Genomic DNA, 20,733 nt, shown 5'->3' with positions numbered 1-20,733 from the left:
AATGGGGAAAAGACAGTCTCTTCAATAAGTGGTGCTTGGAAAACTGGACTGCTACATATAAAAGAATGAAATTAGAACACTACCTAACACCATACACAGAAATAAACTTAAAATGGATTAAAGACCTAAATGTAAGGCCAGACACTATAAAACTCTTAGAGGGAAACATAGGAAAAACACTGTGACATAAACCACAGCAAGATCTTTTTTGACCCGCCTCCTAGAGTAATGGAAATAAAAACAAAAATAAACAAATGGGACCTAATGAAACTTCAAAGCTTTTGCACAGCAAAGGAAACCATAAACAAGATGAAAAGACAACCCTCAGAATGGGAGAAAATATTTGCAAATGAAACAACAGACAAAGGATTAATCTCCGAAATATGCAGACAGCTTGTGCAGCTCAATATCAAAAAAGCAAACAACCCAATTAAAAAATGGGCAGAAGACCTAAATAGACATTTCACCAAAGAAGACATACAGATGGCCAAGGGGCACATGAAAAGCTGCTCAGCATCACTAATTATTAGAGAAATACAAATCAAAGCTGCAATGAGGTATCACCTCACACCAGTCAGAATGGGCATTATCAAAAAATCTAGAAACAATAAATGCTGGAGAGGGTGTGGAGAACAGGGAACCCTCTTGCACTTTTGGTGGGAATGTAAATTGATACAGCCACTATGGAGAACAGTATGCAGGTTCCTTAAAAAACTAAAAATAGAACTACCATATGACCCAGCAATGCTACTACTGGGCATATACCCTGAGAAAACCATAATTCAAAAAGAGACATGTACCCCAGTGTTCATTGAAGCACTGTTTACAATAGCCAGGACATGGAAGCAACCTAAATGACCATTGACAGATGAATGGATAAAGGAGATGTGGCACATATATGCAGTGGAATATTACTCAGCCATAAAAAGCAAAATTGAGTTATTTATAGTGAGGTGGATGGACCTAGAGTCTGTCATACAGAATGAAGTAAGTCAGAAAGAGAAAAACAAATACCATATTCTAACACATATATATGGAATCTAGAAAAAAAAAAAAAAATGGTACTGATGAACCTATAGTGCCAGGGCAGGAATAAAGACATAGACCTAGAGAATGGACTTGAGGACACAGGATGGAAGGGGGAAGCTGGGGTGAAGTGAGAGTAGCACTGACATATATTCACTACCGAATGTAAAATAGTTATCTAGTGGGAAGCAGCAGCATAGCACAGGGAGATCAGCTCAGTGCTTTGTGACCACCTAGAGGGATGGGATAGGGAAGGTGGGAGGGAGTCTTGAGAGGGAGGGGACATGGGGATATATGTATACGTATGGCTGATTCACTTTTTTGTACAATGGAAACTAACACAGTATTGTGAAGCAATTATACTCCTTTAAAGATCTATTTTTTTTTAAAGGCAACTAATTTCTTTTAAATTATCAAAATACATCATTGTATAAATTGGTTTTAGGTATAGGTATGTCCTTAGGTGAAGTAATATTTAAAGATAATAGTTTCTTTATCTCCTCTTTCCTTCTTTGGAGTTACCTTTTTTACTTTAGGAGAGTGTAACTTTTTTTACTTTAGGAGAGTGTAATTTTGATGGGTTGCTATACTAAGAAAAGGAAGGGTTGTAGGAGAGACTTACTGACTTGTTTCTTTATAATGTCTGTGTAGACTCTGTGATACGATGAGGGGTTCAATAATGAAGTAGGAATTTTAGAGACATTTCTCAACCTCCACTGTTCTTTACAAAGCTATACATCTCTTTTGAATATGGAGGACAGCTTAAATCCAAGACAGCTCCTCCCTCAATAAGAGGTTCCAAGATGTAATTCTAAAAGCAGAAGGAAATTTTTGAGTTATTTCCAAATCTGGTTTTGTGATGATATAAAGTGCAACTATGAAGAATTTAAGACTCTCTATCCAAGTAGCAAAAGAGAAGATTTTTTTTCCACATATTTTTTGCCCACTAACTTTCAAGAAATGATTTTTTTAAAATAAGAAAGGAAAAAAAAAAGAGAGAAATTTTTCTAGCCAAATGGAGAATCTGATCATATTTTGCAAACTTTAAACTTGAATTTACCTTGCCTTCAAAATTGAATATGTTCATTCTGGAAAATAGTATTAAAAACAAACATAGTTTTTAAAAAGAGAGATTGAAGACTATCTAGTTTTTCCTTTTTGATTTTCCTACTTTGGTGTTTTAGTTCAGGATTATAAAATACAAATTAATTGAACGGAAATTCTGTATTCTATATCCTGGTCTTGTAGCACTTACTAATTTTGCCTCAGATAACATTAGGTTTATTTATAAAAAATTATAACACTCAATTTGTAATGAGCAGTTTACTCTTCGTTTTAACCTAAGTAAAATGCGTTTTATGTTAGCAGTTGTTTTAAAATGTTTTTTGATATTCTATAAATAAAACCTCCTTTTTAAAAAATTTGATAATATATAGGGCAGAGAAGAATTCTTGAAAAAACTCACTCGAGGTGAAGTGGCTAATGGAATGATGATTCAGGTAATCCCAATTTGGTTTCAATATTTTATTCTTCCTTTAATTTGCATTTTATGTAGCATTTTAAATTTGCCTGTAATGAGGCATCTTTTCACTACTTGGTTTGCAAGCCAGCAGTTTTCTCTCCTTAGTTGATGACAGTTGCCCTCTGTGTATGACTAGCAGTGTCTGATCATGCATAAAGAAACTGACCCCTCATATACATATCTCATTTTGTGGTTTAATGGGAATTTCTGCCAGCCTAGTAAAAGGGCAGTGGGATCTTATTCCTAAGTGTCTCTTTAGTTTGCTTTGTGATGATGTCATGTTTTCTTTACTTTTAATGTCTTTCAATTGGACTCTTTTATTTAAGACTGAAAAGAAAACATGCTATGATATTTCTATATAAAGATTTTGAAACTAAAGCATTATAACTAGCAAAATCAATTTTACTTTTTAAAAAATCTTTATCTACCACCTGCATATCCTTTGGGACCTAGATTGGGTGTTCTGAACACTGACATGTTTGTAGACTGCCTCCCCTTCAGAAATACATAAATATTTGAAACCATTACTATAAAAAGAATAAAATCAAGAGGCAAAACAGTCTAAGACAGTGTTAATTTTAAAAACTATTTGAGATTATCTGCACCTCTGTTCCTCTTTGAGGCAAACACAAATTTTGTGATTTTTTTCTGTTGGGAAATTTGATATTTTCAAACATATAAAAGCAGTGTCTCTCTAATTCTGTATGCTTGAAAATGCCAAATTCCCTAATTTATTTCTCTCTGTAGATCAGCCCAATAATTCCATAATCTTCCAATCCTTTTTGCTTAATAGTTTGTTATTAACTTCTTGTTTATTAGTTTTATTTGGTCTTACAATGCAGGAATTACATATATTTCAATATTTGTCATTAACGTGCCATCTAACCTTATTATCCTCCAGTACTTACTTAAGGATATCTGATTTTTATTGTCTATTAAATTTTTTCCTCTCATTTTTTTGTAATATTACCTCTGTTCTTTTTAAATCTGCTACATTCGTACCTATTGCTTTTTTATGGTGGCATTTATTGTTTTCATTTTTAGACATTACTGACCAGCACAGGATAGAGTCTCAATAAATGTTTAGGTAATTAATAACAATGAATCATTTAAAAAATCTTTGCTGGCAGAAAAGACTGTTTTCCCTTCAAGAAGAGCAGGCACTTGAGAAGCAGGATCTTATGAGAAAGAAAGCAATATATGCCTTAGCACTGGCAGAAATGGAGATACCACTGCTTAAACTAGAAGAAGAAGCTGTAAAACTCAGAACTTGCCACAAAGAACATTCTGATGTAAGCATTTATAATTAATCCAGAAACTAATCTGCAGGAATATTCAGGTCAATAAATCATCTATGCGATTTTACATTATCATTTGGAAAATTATGATTTCACATAGGAAGACACAAAAGCATGGACAAAATAAGTAACTATTTTATGACCACACAACTGATCTGCAGGGGAATTATATAGCAAGACTATTAACGCTATTACCTGGAACCCCACACTTTATCTTAGAGAGCACTTAGGAAAAGCAGTTTTCAAATGGGTGAGTAGTGATTTATCTGGTATGATTACCCACTGTAGTAAATTTAATTCAAAGTCTTCACTGCTTGTTAATAAAATTCCAGAGCTACGTTTGCTCAAATATAGAATATAATGCATCTTGACATTTTCGTGGTAAATTTTTGATGTACGTAAATGAAGTTAAGACAGCTAGGATGAAAAATAAAGCAAATATTAATAAAATATTTTCAAAACAACAAGTTTATGGCAGTAACTGATATTACTAGCCCTTCCCAAAGAAAAATATGCATACATCATATCATTAGTCTTTTGGAGAATTAGAAGGTGTGGTAGGAATTATACATTCTTGTCCTCAGCTGCAGGGAGGATGTACGTGTGTATTCATTTGGGCCATTTTGGCAACAGCGTTTTTTTTCCTTTGCAAATGATGATGTAACTTTATATTCTTAGTCTTTAATAATTTTCAAAAATTCATTATTTTAAAAACTTAGTGATTTTCAAAGTTTTCCTATTACGAATGTTTATTTTGCTCTTCAAAGCATCTCTCTGAAGTAGGCAAGAGAGAGTTTATCTGTAACATAGACATGAGAAAATTTGGGCCTACCTGCATGAAGCCACTTGTACAATGCCATAAACCATGGAAACAGCGAATTCTGAGTGTACTTCTCGGGGATTCTAAATGCTTATCCTAGAGCTCATGTAATGAATATATAACCAGTACTAACACCTAGTGATATAAATGATTTTAATAATGGCTCCTCCTTACATTAATGATAGGAGTTTATTAATTGCATCAAAGCCTTTGTGTAATCATCTGAGTATGATAATGAATTCCAGAAAAGATGAATAACTTCTTTCTTTTCTTATTTTATAATAGCCATTGTTTTATACCTTCTTGTAGTACAGTAATCATTTTTGTTTTATTATTCTTTAATAGTGTATAAATCATAAGAACTATTAATTTAGCATAAACTCCTTGAAAGAGTAAGTTTTCATACACTTTCTATAATGATTGCTGAAAATTTGGAGTTTTAATTTTGGTTAAAATATTTTAAATATTGTGAGGAAAATTTATTTCTATGTGAGTTTATTAGTTTTTGTTACTTAGCTAAAATTGATTAGACTTTTATTTTCTTGGGTAATTCAAATTGAATATTGGGATTATAGATATCCTAGTATGTTTTTGTAATTCATGTGTGGTGAATTCCTTTCCTTTTATACCAAAATATATGTTGTTGTTATTAAAATAGTTGCTTGGGAACTATCTGATCTAAACCAAGATAATTGGATTGTAAATGTTGCACATCTTAATTTCTAAATGTCCTATAGTTACTAGGTGAAATAATTGAGAGGAAAGAATATGTTAAAAGAAATGTAGAGAAAACAAAGAAAAAATTACGAAGAAAGGGGAAGAAAACCCAGGATGCATTAATGAAAACTGAGGTAAGAAATTTAATGTCAAAAAATAATTTTGAATTTACAACCTTTTCATCTCAATGAAAACTATGCCAGCAAATTTAATTTTAGGTGGATGTCTCTCATATCTAATTGGTTGCACTAAGTTGATTCTGCATGCATGCATGCACATGGGCACGCATGCGCACACAAACACACACACACACACACACACACACACACACACACAGTCTCTGTGTCTTCATTTTCTCTCTTACAGTGTCTTTCCCACTGGTCTAGTGTATCCTCCTGCTACCTTTCCTACAAAGTAGAGATAGGGATTTGCAGTGTCTGAGATAGTACCATGTTTCTGAAGATGAGACCAATGTACAGATTGAAACATTTGTTAATATCTGATGTCTAAATGTTACCCTCAAGCTGGTATGTAGGCAGCATGAACAAATGGCTATATATCAAAGGACTTCAGGGCTTTTTCCAACTTAGAAATATTTACTCCCTTAAAATCCTCACATCTAACATTCTAACTTTAGAGAATCATTGGATATGGGAAAGTAGAGATAGTCCATTGTCTTTAACTTCGTATCCTCTGGATATATTTTAAAGGTAGCACCAATATGATTTGTTAGTGGACAGCTTGTGGGCCATGAGATGGAGGTGTAATCATATCCTTTAAATAAAATTAACCCTGTACAGGGCCACAAAATAAATATTTTTTAAAATTACCAAGGAAAATAATATGTTTAATAATAATAACAGATATTAATATTTTGCATGTTTTTTATATGTCAGGCATTGTTCTAAGTGCTCAGACCTATTAACTAATTTCATCTTCATGATAACCCTATGAAGAGTGTACTATTATTATCTGCATTCTACAGTTGAAGAATCTGATGCATTGTTTTTTAATTAACTTGTTCAGTTTCACCCAGCTTGTTAATTCAATGTATCTGGCACTAGAAGCTCTGCTCCTGACCATTACATTATACTGGTCAAATCATACAGGTCACTTTTATTGACCTCAGTGAAGTAAAATCAGAACTCAATAACAAAAAATATAGCAGAAAGAAAAAATATGTAGACCACTAGAAATGTTTTTTAAATCACATTTTCTTTATTTACTTCTGTGTTAAGGAATATTTAGAATGACAAATTACCATTTATTACAAGTGACTGATGATAAACTATAAAGCAAAATTTATGGAATGGGCCAACATTATAATTTGGTATTACCAATAAATTATTTTGGTAAGAAGAACTAAAAATACTTGGCATATCTATGAAAGGCAAAAAGAACGTGCCATGATAAAAATTAAGAGACATAATTATATATGAAATTGCATAGCAATTTGTTTTAAAATCTTGATGAAGTATATAATTTATTTTTGAAATACAAATGATGAAAACTGGGTGAAGAGAAAAAAATAGCAAAAATGGATCAATAACAATAAAACTGGTCTAAACTCTACCAGTAACGGCAAGAACAAGCACAGATGCTTTATAGGCCTCCCCACAAAACCAGGTAGAGAGCATAAGAAAGCATGGAAAGCTTCTAAATTTATTCTATAGAAGTATAACCCTGAAACCATAACTGAAGAATATTAGCATAAGTAAGAAGTCTGTAGGTGATCTCACTTATGAACATAGATGACAAAATCTTAAATATATCAGTGAATTGAATTTTACAATGTGCTAAAAATAATATACTTTACAAAATAAGATTCCTTTGAAGAATGTGAAGATGATTGAGCATAAACAAGTGTACTAATATAATTCACTGCATTTACACAAGTGAAAGACAGCCTAAAATATTTGATAAAATTTGAAAGCCACTGATTTATTTAAAAAAACCTCTTAACTGTCTAGATATATAATGAAAACATCCATACCTTAATAACCTGTGTTATAGTGTCTACCAGTATTTTCCAGCAAACATGATACTTAATTATGAAACATTAAAAATAAATCCATTAAAATCAGGAACAAAACATTCAGGCCAGCTCTTACAACCCAGCACACTGCTGTTATTGATGACAAATTACTTGTAACGTGTCACAAAAGATAAAACATATGTGTTCAAGACTGCAGTGGAATGCCACCACAGTTCTTATATCCACATCTGAATATTTGCTAAAATAGTAACTAAAAATTTCCAAAGGTTAACAAATATAAATAAATTCCAATGAAAAACATGGCTGAATACTTTGTGTGTATGCTCAGTATTATAGAAGTTACTAAGAGTTTGAGAGAGAAGGAGGGTTCATTTTCTTTTGTTTGTCCTTCAAATTGATGTCTTTCCAATTACTACTGAGTACTTAAAATGTCTTAAACATTGTTGGAATTTCCTGGAGTTGGAGAAGTAAAAGAAGAAGTTGGTTCACTCAAGAAAAATATCATCTTGCTGGGGATCAGACAAGGAAACAGGCAGCCTTAATACATTGTGAGCAGAGCCACGACAATGGTGTAATGGTGTGGGAAGAGTCAAGAAGGAGGAAACGCAGCTGAATCAAGGGCATCCAGGAAGATTTTTCAGAGGAGGTGATGTCTAAGAATGATAATTACTAATGGAGAAATTGAAGGTTGAATATTTGCCTTGCCGTGATGTTTAGAGAACAGAGATGATATACACAAAAAGACTAAAAGAATAATTGGCACTGGAAGCATTCAACAAATGGTTTCCATTATTATTGTTAGCATTATTATTATTATATAAATTTTAACTTGAAGAAATGAAGTAAGTGCTTTTTAGAAACAGACCTTGTGTTTGCAAAGCAAGGAGATCATGTGAGAATGCTATGTGTTTGTGGAATTGCAAGCACTTTGGTATGACCAGAGTTAAAAGAGTGCAAATATATGAAGCTAGTGAGATGGGCAATGCCTTGTGTGTCATGCTATGGAACCCCATCCTGAAGAAACTTGCAAACATCATTAATAGCATTTATTAAGTCCTCATTATGTTGACTGGTATATAAACAACACTACAGCAGCATTTCTACCTTCTAAGAACCTAAGTTAGACAAATAATTTTATCTTTTACTGTGTGTAAGCATTTCAGTCATGGGCCAAGCTAAACAGTATTACTGAATTTTATGTTTAACCCCAAGTTAAATCTTAAGTGTGGAATCTGGACATATTGTATTTAGATAACATAAAAGTATTTATTAAATCTTAAATATCAAAAATATCTGAAATTAATAATTTAGAATCTGAATATAATTTTTATTATCTAATATTTATAAAATATGTGGTTTTCAAATTTTTGAGATAAAGAGATAACGAAAAATCTTGTATGGTAAAACATTAATTAACTTCATTTTAGATTTCTAGACCCTTCCAGGTCTGGACATGAAACTGTCTTTGGGTGGAAAGCCTCAAAATTGCTGAAACCTGTGTCACCAGGCTAGAGAAAAAAATAAGCCAAAGAATTATAAATGTACTGTTCGTATGCCTCAATTCCCATTTGCTCTAGTGACACTTCAGCATTCATCAAGACTCACAAATGGTTCTTAGAGTCCCCAGGCTTTTGCTCACTCAAGATATACAGATGTTGATATATACTCTTGATTGACATATGGCATGTAACAATTTCTTTTCACACTGTGGGGACATCTCTAATATTTTTGATGCCATGGAAGGGGATATGGTGCTCACATTTACCAAAGACTCACTGATGGTACCTATGAAAGATGTCAAAATACACTTTTTGCTTTTCACTGCTGTCTGCAGGAATTGCACTCTTTCTTTCCTTTAGTGTAAAATCCTCTGACACCACCTTCAGCATCGCTGAATTGGCTGGTGTGGTCTAAGTTGTTGACCCCATTGCTTCTGAAATCTCAGTTTCCCATGAAAATCATCATTGAAGATTACGGCATGCGTTATGGAATCTGAACGAAAAGTCAGGTTTAGTGATAGCGTGCTGTACCCACGATTGCCCATCCTCTCTGACTTGTTCCTACTTATTTTTACCCATACTTGTGCCTCCTCACACTTTTTGTTTGCTTGAATTTTCTCCCAGAAATAACATAATATCCTAGTAGGCCCACTGAAGAATCCTTGTCGGCCATCTCAACTACCTTCTGGTACCAAACAAACCAAAAAAAACCCATTTATTAGTAGAAGAGTTCCAGAAGTTCCAGAAAAAAAAAGAAAAGAAGGGATGATATGAAAATTCAAATACAGTACTCAATTTTCCAAATCTTGGACAAACAGAAGATTTTTATAGGAAAATAAGTATAAAAGATTAGCAATTCTTTCTTCTTGAAATCTGTAAGAATAGAGAAAGAATTAGAAAGCACATGGGGAAAACTGGAGGAAAACAGGCGCAACGGGAGCAGTTGAGACTGTGAAATCCACTGGGAGAGCAGCACCAGCTAGAAGCAGTGCGAGACGGGATAAACAACCTTCAGTGAGTCAGTCACCCAGTCAGTGAATCAGTCCGTCAACATAAACACCAACAGTTATGAAGGGATCATGCAAAAATCGATACAAAATCAAATTTCCAATCTGGAATTGGACTGGACAGCCTTGGGGAATTGTGCTGGTATTAAACATTAACTCCTTTTTCTTAAACATCAGAACAATGTATATCCTTGCCTGCCTTTAGTGTACATGTTTGATAACCCATGACCACATGCTGGCATCTTAAGAGACATGCCTTTCAGTTGTGCATGTATGTGTGTGGGAGGGGAGACAAGTTAGTGCAGGGTAGAGAGGGAGGGAGAGGAAGGGCGGGGAGAGAGAATAGATAGTTATAACCCATCTTTTAGAAAACCTCATCAGATGTAAGAGAAGAGAACACAAACCTAAGTTGTTACTTATATTGATAAGAGATTACTATTTGCTTTTAATTGTTCACATGGCCAAAAGTATTTGTGTTTCTAAATTGCAAGGATTTGAAAATCCTAGTACTTAAAATATTCCTGAATTTTTTTTTCAGGATAAACGCTCAATAACTTTTAAAGAAATAGAGACCACTAAAAGTAAAACAAGTATTTATCATGCAAAAATAAATCAATTGAATAAAGACTTAGAAGAAAAACAAAAGGAAAAGAATGTTTTTGACCACACACTTGACTGTTTAAAGTAAGTACTTAAAATTTATCAAAATATTAAATGCTTAATATATCATTTATAAAAGAGATGTGATCAAATTTCCATGTTTAAAATTTATTCTTCAAATGATCCATATTTTCTATCATGATTTGATGTGAAATATACATGTGATATTTGATAATTTTGGTTTAAAAACATAATCATAAATTGCTGTCATTTTTCATTGCTCCTCTGGGTTTATTCTTATTGTAATAACTGCTAATGTTTCTCCTTTTCCAAGCATAAGAACTCTTATTCATTATGAAATTCATAACCTCTCCCACTAATTTCAGCATTTTCACTTATATGACATGGTTAATAATATATATTTTTTCACCCAACCTTTTTTGATAACAGTTTTGAGGTAAGAGTTTAGAAATTCTATAAAACCTCATGTAATTTATTCACATTAATTGTCTTCAGAAGCCTCTTATACAGTCCCCTCATTAGTCTGGGGCATACCTGAGAAAGGCCTTTCACTTTGAGAATAATCATGCTTTAAGACTCTTACTGTATCCATAGACCCCCACTTAGAACTTAAATACTCTTCCTATTGAGTATTTCCTATTTTATAATACATTGAGAACAGGATTTGGAGGACTACTGGAGGAATGTGCATTGGTCACATTTAGGAATGATGGTCTGATTTAAATATAGAAGGCTAATACAGTATTAGCAAAATCATAACACTTGAGGGATAAAGTGTCAGAAAAATAGTTATGCACAATCTAATACCATGTATCTTAATGGAGTCAAGTCAATGAACTCAACAAGGATTTGTTTAGCTATTACAACAGGATTTTATTTTTTATTTAAGTTTACTACAAAATTTACTTTCAAAATGATCATACAGCTTTACCTGAAAATTACTAAATCATATACAGAATATCAGGTAAGATATTACCTGATATTACTTTGAAAGATATGTAACCATATTGTTTAATATCTGTAAGAATATCTGGGGGCTCAAAGGGATAAGCCTGAAATTATATAATTTACACTAAACTTATATTTTGTTCAGGAGCTGATGAATTTTTTTTTTCCAGGATTCTTACCATTTCAATTCTTACATTTTCTTCCATCCTGTGCCTAGATTATATTGCTTTTCAGGCAAGAACAGTCACCGTGTCCCAGTGAATCAATTCCATCCCTAAACTTGCCCAAACTCTGCCTTTGTCCTGGAAGAGGAGAAAAAGAATAGCGGACACTGTGTATCATTTACAAATCTATTAACAGTGATGATGGACAGTGTCAAGTAAGATTTAAAGCTAAGATTGATTGACTTCCTAGTGTGCCAGGCGTTTTGTGGGCAATCTAAGCACCTATCTCATCCAGTTCTCACAGTGAATTCTTAAATCCTGTCATAACATTCCCACATGAATGCCAGAGAAACAGAGGCTCAGGGAAATTAAATGATTAAGATTGCACTGCTAATTAGTGGTAGAGCTACTCCAGCTTAGGTTTGTCCTGTTCCGAAGTGTGTGCTCTTTTGACTGTGCATATTGACTCCCTAAACGAGGACTGGAACAGAAGATTACTGAAGATTAACTGTCCTAGGAATAACCTACTGATACTTTCACCTAGTGTCAATGTTGATATTAGTGAATGCTTACATAGGACATCTCATAAGAATTATGGATGTTGTTAGTATGAGTGATGAAGTGGAAAAAACAGAGGCAAGACAGATGAAAGGGAAGGACTCTATTCCATTTAAAAGGAGAGACACCCATCTAAAAAATGTGACTAGAGTCATGTTTTCAAATTTCCTGATAACAGCCATAGTAGAGAGAGAGGAAAAAAATGAGTACTTTGTGTTGAGCTGCTGAATCAGATAGAGGTAGTCGGAACTGGATTTGAATTCTGGTTCTGTCATTTTCTAATTAGCTTACACAAGCTAATAATACCGAAGTTTAGCTTTTTCATCTGTTAGATGGCTGAAATAATTATTCTTTCATAGGGTGGTTGTTGTATTAAATGAGATATTATATTCAGAGCACTTTAACATTTTAGCCCCCCCAAAATTTTAGTCCTGCTGCCTTTATAACTAACTGTGCAAATGATTCGATTTTCCATACCAGTAGAGATGAAAATGAATGTGGGTAACATAAGACTGTGCTGAGCTTTTGCAGCTCTGCTTAATCTAGATTCTGGGTTACTGATCAAGTCTGGCAGTTATTTCTAAAGCGTATTTATTTTTGCAGTATTGTTTTAACCACTTTTTGATGCTTTTTCTACTAGTATAGTTCCTAATATAACTACTGATTTCACCATAAAAATAATTTTACTTCTGTGTCTGGATGTACTTAGTTGCAAATGACAAAATACACAAGGGCACATATACATACGCTAGGGCACACACACACACACACACACACACACACACACACTCAAACACCAGCTTAAACAATAGTGAAACGTATTATCTTATGTAACAGGAGGCCTCTAGGTAGAATTTGGGTCTTGCCTTTCATCTTATTGCACTGTCTTAATATATGTTTAGTGGTGAATAATTAGCCTCTTGCTGGTTGGCTTAATCTAATCAGAATGTACCCTTGGAGTTATATGCTGCATGGAGGGGGAGTTCTTCTGGAATGACAACAAAACAGAGGCACACTGGGTAGGCAGGCAAGAGAATCCGCTAAATCTCCAGAGATTGTCTTCCACCTGGATCATTTAGATGTAGCTCATGGAGACAGGCCTATGAAAAGAACTAGGGAATTTTTGCATAGCCATTCAGTCTTAAGATTTTTCAGCATTGGGTATTTTAAAACATATCATAAATGCACATTAGAAAATTAAATGTGAATTGATTAATGGCAAATGCAATTCTTTCTTTTGTCATAGGGACCAGTTTATAGCCATGAGAGAGAAAAAGGAACATGCACAAGCTGTGTTTGATCATCTCATAAATGAGAAAAAAGCCTGTGAAGAGAGAATCTATGAGGAAGAACAGAGATACAGAACACTCTTTACCATGAGACAAAGAAATCTATCAAATGTTAAGGTGAGTATTATTTTTGGACTGTTTTAGAATGAAGGAAATATAGTGATAGTCAAATTAACAGCTAGTTTGATGCACTCATTTTTCATACTGAAGTAGGAAAGATGTTTAGATTTTTTAAATAAATATGTTAGCATAATAAACATGCAATGTTTCATTTTTTTATTTCCTATAATTATATTCATATAACATATGAATGCTGTATGCATTCTTTTCAGTGCATTTTATGTGCACTCTCATTTTGTCACTGTACTTTTATTTCAGAGTCTACTGATGGCAGGTTATTCAGAGCCATTTTTACGTTTTTAACAGGATATGTGAAAATAGTTAGTTTTGTTTCTGAATAAACATAATTTGAATGTTTACCAGCCACTTCTTTTTAAAAAATGAGGATATTTTATACTTGCATATGTTTTAATTGAACAGTAACTAGTCAGAAACAAGGAGATCATATGGTAAAATATGTCTTTTTAGATCTGAAGTTCTATTAAGTTTTATAAAGCTATACATATTAAATTTTTTGATATATGACTAAATGATATACATTTAGCTAAGTGATTCACATCCCATTTTACATTTCATAAGAGTTGTTGTTACATTTAATTGACATAATAAATGCCATAGTTTTTAAAAATATATTTATAAATATTACTATTACTTGAGATGCTACAGAAATTGCTTCTCAAAAATAAACAACCCCTAGGAATGATGGAAACAAATTAGCAAGTAAGTTATAGGAAGTATAAAATTAATTCAGAATACTGCAGAATGTTGTTTTGATATGAAATTTAAAAATTCTAAAGAGTATGGTATAGAAAACAAATTTATGGTTACCAAAGGGGAAAGGGGGGGAGATAAATTAGGAGTTTGAGATTAACATATACACACTACTATATATAACATAGATAACCAACAAGGACCTACTGTATAGCACAGGAAACTATACTGAATATTTTGTAATAACCTATAAGGAAAAAGAATCTGAAAAAAAAAATAGGTATATATACATAGATATATATACATATATCTGAATCACTTTGCTATACACCTGAAACTAACACAACATTGTAAATCAGCTATACTTCAATAAAAAAATTAAAATGAAGTAAAAATAATAAAAAATAAACAACCCTACTGTATTTTATTAAAACTATTTCCTACAAAACTTTAAAAATTATATATTATGATAATATACTTTTATCAGATATTTTTGATCCTGATATTTATATATTCAATTATGATATGTATTCAATAAATTCAGTTCCCTTTTTTCCTTTTAACATTTCAAAGACATTGCTAATACATTTTCAAAAAGATTATTTGGAACAAATATACATCGAATAGACTTGTATGTGAGTGAATGAACATACCATCTATAATGCTATTGCTGTGATCCCTCCTATAAGAAAATTATTAATAAAAGAACAATACTTTTATTAATAATAGTGCCAAGTAACATTTTTCCCTGTTAAATGTGGCTTTTACATAGAAAAAGGTATGTTGGGTTTTTGTGTTTTTTTGTCTTAAAAATAAGAAATTAACTGGTGCCATCTAGTGGCAACAAATGTTGCCTCCTCTTGGAGGAGTTCCTGGAGGTTTGATGGACTGGGGAAGCTTAAAGTCAAAGGCAGCTCTGAAAACAAGAAGCTTTAAGTTACTTACTGAGTTAAGCATCATTCCCCACCTCATATTTTATCACAGCAGTGGAATTATTTGTTTGAATTCTACCACATTTTCCAATTGTACTGGTGCTGAGGACACTGGGATTTCAGGAATCATTTACTGAGTGGCATTTCAACATTTTAATGGAACCATAATAATTAGTGAAATGACAAAATATGGTCGTCAGGAGAGAGATGAAGGGAAAAAATCCTGTATAACTAGCCTCTCAGTAATTGAGAGCTGTATTTCTTTTCATCCCGAACCTGTCTCTGCTTTCCCATCCCAAAGTGTACCTACATCCAGCCATTCGAACACATCACACAGTCTCGGGTTTTTTCTTAGCACCAATCTCTATTTGAACTTGCTTTGTTCATTCGTTTTTACTTCTTTGCTGTCTGACTAATCCTGCTATAATAATGTATTCTTTACGAAGACAGGAAATTTTCTGCCACATTCCCCTCTATCCTAAAAGCTCAGAACTATGCCTGGCACAAGGGAGGGTCTCAATAAAAAATCATTGAATAACTGAATGAATGATTAAATGGATGAATGTATGCTTTTTTGGGTGTAATTTTTCTGTCCACATGCATGATAGTGGCTAAAAGCAGTAGCATTTCAGAGATTCTTTCCATACCGCATCAGACTGATACTTTAGCAAATATTCATGCTGTACACAGAAGCTGAATCTCCTTCTCTCTCTCTCTCTCTCTCTCTCTCTCTCACATCCTCTTTCCTTGATAATACATAAGAAATTTGCCATTTATTCTCTTCCATCTAGGTGAAAATGGTTAAATTGTCTGTTGCTTTCCTACAATTAAGGATTCTGCTAAATATCTCAATAATGCTTTTCAAATAACCTTTTAATTTATATGAAATTGTCTTGGATAGGTCTTTGTTGTGCATTCACCTTATATGATCAGCAGAGTAGAGATCGAACATGCAAAGTTTAGAGATTGATATAGCTCATCATTAGTGACACTATCTATGATTATGATCAATTCTTGATGTGAAAGAGTGGAAAGACAATGAAATTCCTCATGGAAAACTTATTCTCATCCCTGTTTAGAAATTGGATGAGATAAAAAATTGTAAATATGTATATAATGTAAAGCATCCCCAGAAAGAAACAGGGATTATTAGGCATCATTATAAATGTGGTGTTATTAATCTGGGTTGTCCCTGCTGGACAAAAGAATTGATCACAATTATGGATCATCTAAAGAAATTGCTTATTAAAAAACTTTATAAAAGCCGCAATGGAATTAATTGAGGATGCGAGAAAACACACCATAGAATTAGAAATATGAACAGCTAATAAAATACTTTAAGAAAAATATACATAATATACATAATAGACAGAGGACTATTACTCAGTACACATGGCTGCGTGAGCTTCATGTTTGTAGGTTCCCCTTGGCTCCAAGTTTCATGGGAGTAACGTGAACATGGTCCAGGCAGATGCTCCATACACAGGGGGTTTTTATCACAGCTAATGAACCTGGAATGTAGGAAACCCCCAATTTTATAAGTGAGCTTCTAGCAAACTTGCCGAGCCTTTGCCCCAGAGGAAGGCATTACATTGTCTATGCAGTAAATTTTGAAAAGATAGTTCTGGATAAAAGCTGTCACAGAAGTGTATAAACATCATGGTGAATTGCCTCCCAAAAGATATTATCTGAGCTTGGTTTTTTTGTGAAGAAAAACATTTCAAAATTCTATATCTTCTTTGGTTTTTACATAATTAATACTTTCTAGTTTTTGTGTCAGTGTTTTAAATTTATCTTGTCTAGAAAAGGTCATTTTAATGAGATTTTCAAATTTATCATTAAGTTTTATGAAATAGGAATAGTTTCATCTTTTCTGCTTCTGTAGTTATAATTTTCTCACGTCTTAGCCTCTTATTTTTCCTTTTCCTTGATTAGTCTTAATTTTTTGCCTTCTGGTTGTTTTTTCCACAAACTCCAATTTTTCATTTATTTATAAAGATAAATTATTTTTGTTTTTAATTCATTAATTTCAGCTTTTTTCTTTATCATTCCATTTGATTGATTTTCATAATTCTATTTTCTATTTCTGTTTCTATTTTTTAGAAACTTGAGTTGAATACTTTTTTGTTTTTCACTCATAATATTCATGTATTCTCTGAGTACAATTTTAATATGTAGCATTCTCATTTAATATTTTTACTTGCACAGTGACTTAGTCAAAAATTAGGGAATTTAACTTCCTTGAGACTTTTTGAGGGGGAAAAAAGGGCAATAAATAAATAAAATAATTATTTATAAGATTTTTTTATTTCCACAGGTTGGGAGCAGAGGGTAGTGGGTATTGTTTAAATTTATGTTAAGGAGTGATGCCAGCAAGATAGCATAATAGGAATTTTCTACTGTCTTTCTCCAAAGAAACCAATTTTGACAGTCACTAATGGGCAAGAGTACCTTTGTAGAAGTCCAGAGTCCAGGGGAGCATTTCTTGCACAACATCGAGCAAAAAATTTTGAGATAGGGTGAATTGGACAGGGTAAAGGAAGAGTTTCATTTTGCCTACGTCACCTCTCCCCCAAGGTGGCATAGCTCAGTGCCGAAGGAGACCCCTTTGGCCTGCAACTTCTGAGATTGCTCTCACTGGGGGAAAGTGAGGGCATATTAGTGAGTGCTTAGCTTCCCCAATGTGCTTAACTTCTTGGCTGTAGGATGCAGCCAAGAGGCCCGCTTCTTTCTCACCCCATCCAGAATACTGATGTGAGCAGCATGACTGAGGGGCAGGGAGAGACAGGTACTCAATAGGCACTGCTTGTAACACATCGCAGGGACGTGTATCCAACTATATAGATTCCATCATGGATCCTGCCCATTAGACCTGGGGATGTTTTACCAGTGGACACTTCCTACTGGTCCATGGGCACCCCTAATGCTCTGAGCACCTTACTCACAGACACTTCCCCCATGGGCAGTAAATGTGAACCTTTGCAGATGGCTATTGAGCATGCACAGAAAGCCAGCCCAACTCTGTGGGATTGAGAGAAAGCACACAAACTTGAGTATTTAGCATTGCCCTAGGAAAAGCAAATAGGAAGCTGTCAGCACTCAGCTGGCTTTGCAGACTTAAAAGAAGGCGTACAATCTTAAGAATTCCAGTACTCACTGCATACACATGAAGTGGGCTCTGGGCTGAGCATGCAAACAGGAGACCCCAATCCATGCCTTTCAGATGCACTCAAAGAAGATAAAAGAATCCCACCCTAAGAGGAAATAAGAAGTGTGGAGCAGATATATCCATAGGAAAGGTCTGAGAAAGTCACGGCATCCTTCGCTGGGCTAATAAATGAAGTTATCTCTCTCCCGAAGCAAGTCAGTAAAGACTAGAAAAGGTGACTATTTTTTCAAATGTAAATAGAACAACAAAAGCCTTCAAGGAACATAAAAAAATTAAGGAAACATGACACTAGTAAAGGAACACAATAATTTTCCAGTAACCTACCCCAAAGAAATGGAGATTTACAATTTGCCTGATACAGAATTTAATACAGTTGTTTTGAGGAGGCTCAGTGAGCTACAGGAAAGCACAGAAGGACAGTCCAATGAAATCAGGCAAATAATACACAAATGAAACAAGAAGTTTAACAGAGAAATAGCAATTGTAAAAAAAAAAAAGATAGATAATCTGAAACTGAAGAATACAGTGAGTGAAATGAAAAAAAAAAGCAACAGAGAGCATCAGTAGCAGACTTGATTAAGCAAAAGAAAGAATCTGTGAAGTAGAAGACAGGTTATTTGAAATTATTCAGTCAGAGAAGAACAAAGAAAAAGAATGACAGAGAATAAGGAAAGCTTATGTGAAATATGAGGTACCATCAAGAGAAACAATCTATGCATTATTGGAGTCTGGCAGGAAAGGGAGAAAGGGGCAGAAAGTTTATTAAAAGAAAGGATAAAGAACAAGACCCAATTATATGCTGTCTACAAGAGATTCATTTCACATTTGAACACACACAGACTGAATGGGAAGAGAATTTTAAAAAATATATTCCATGCAAATGTAAACCAAAGAGAGAGCAGGGGTAGCTCTACTTTTATAAGACCAAGTAGACTTTAAGTAAAAACGTAACAAGAGTTTTACTTACCTATAAACAGGTCATTACATAATAATAAAGGGGGCAATTCATGAAAAGGATATAACAATTATAAATATATATATGCATCTAATATCAAAGCACCTAAATATATTGAGCAAATATACTAACAGACATAAAGGGAGAAATAGACAACAACACAATGATAGTAGGGGACTTTAATACCTCACTTTCAACAATGGATAAATTATTTAGACAGAAAATCAATAATGAAACATTAGACTTGAACTACACTTTAGGCCAAAACAGACATGTATAGAACATCACATCAAACAGCAACAGATGACACACTCTTCTTAAGCCAACACAGCACATGCTCTGGAGTAGATCATAAATTAGGTCATAAAACAAGTCATAACAAATTTTAAAAGGCTGAAATTATACCAGGTGTCTTTTCCAAACACAGTTGTATGAAGCTGGAAATTAACAACAGGAGGAAACTAGAAAATTCACAAATATGTAGAACTTATACTCCAAACCAAAGTCAAAGAATAAATCAAATGGGAAATAAAAAATATCTTGAAACAAAAATGGAAACATAATATACCAAATTTATGGGATGCAGCAAAAGCAGTTTTAAGAGGGAAGTTTATAGTAATAAATATCTACAAGGTAAAAGAAAGATCTTTCAACCAGCCTAACTTCATACTTCAAGGAACCAGAAAAAGAAGAACAAACAACCCAAAATTAGGAGAAGGAAGAAAATAACAGACCTAATAGCAGAAGTAAGTGAAATAGAGGCTGGAAAACAATAGAAAACATCAATGACACTAAAAACTGTTTTTTTGAAAAGATAAACAAGAGTTTAGCTAGACTAAGAAAAAATAAATAAAAAATAAAAGGAACCATTACAACTGATACCACAGAAATACAAAGAATTATAAGAGATTACTATGAAATATTATGTGTCAACAAATTGGATAACCTTGAAGAATGAATACATTTCTAGAAATATATAACCTACCAAGACTGAATTGTGAAGAAATAGGAAATCTGAAGAGATGGATTACTAGTAAGGAGATTGAATTAATAATCAAAACCTCCCCAACAAAGAAAACCCCAGGACCTTTACTGGTGATTCCAACCAAACATTTAAGAATTAATACCAGTGCTTCTCAAACTTTTCCAAAAAATATTGAAGAAGAGGGAACACTTCCAAACTCATTTCATGAAGCCAGCATTACCCTGATACCAAAGCCAGACAAGGACACTACAAGAAAAAAGCCTACAGGCCAATATCCTTAGTAAACACATGTGCAAAAATCCTCAACAAAATGCTAGCAAACCCAATTTAACAGCACATTAAAAGGACCAAACACATAACCAAGTCATATTTATCCCTGGGATGCAAGGCTAGTTC

General features: G+C 33.4%; 1 protein-coding gene across 1 annotated transcript in view; it reads left to right on the top strand.

Moving 5' to 3' along the window:
* CCDC178 (coiled-coil domain containing 178) overlaps window positions 1-20,733 on the top strand; it is a 369,756-nt gene that overhangs the window by 121,312 nt on the left and 227,711 nt on the right. Inside the window, exons 13-17 of the mRNA XM_007455238.1 lie at window positions 2,463-2,525; window positions 3,679-3,840; window positions 5,404-5,517; window positions 10,424-10,569; window positions 13,423-13,582. Coding sequence (XP_007455300.1) covers window positions 2,463-2,525; window positions 3,679-3,840; window positions 5,404-5,517; window positions 10,424-10,569; window positions 13,423-13,582 — 645 coding nt within the window. The remainder of the gene's footprint in view (window positions 1-2,462; window positions 2,526-3,678; window positions 3,841-5,403; window positions 5,518-10,423; window positions 10,570-13,422; window positions 13,583-20,733) is intronic.

The sequence above is a fragment of the Lipotes vexillifer genome, unplaced genomic scaffold, assembly GCF_000442215.2.
Source record: "Lipotes vexillifer unplaced genomic scaffold, Lipotes_vexillifer_v1.1 scaffold90, whole genome shotgun sequence".
Lineage (NCBI taxonomy): Eukaryota > Metazoa > Chordata > Mammalia > Artiodactyla > Lipotidae > Lipotes > Lipotes vexillifer.
Note: the sequence above shows the minus strand (reverse complement) of the source record. Positions and strands in the feature narration are given on the sequence as shown.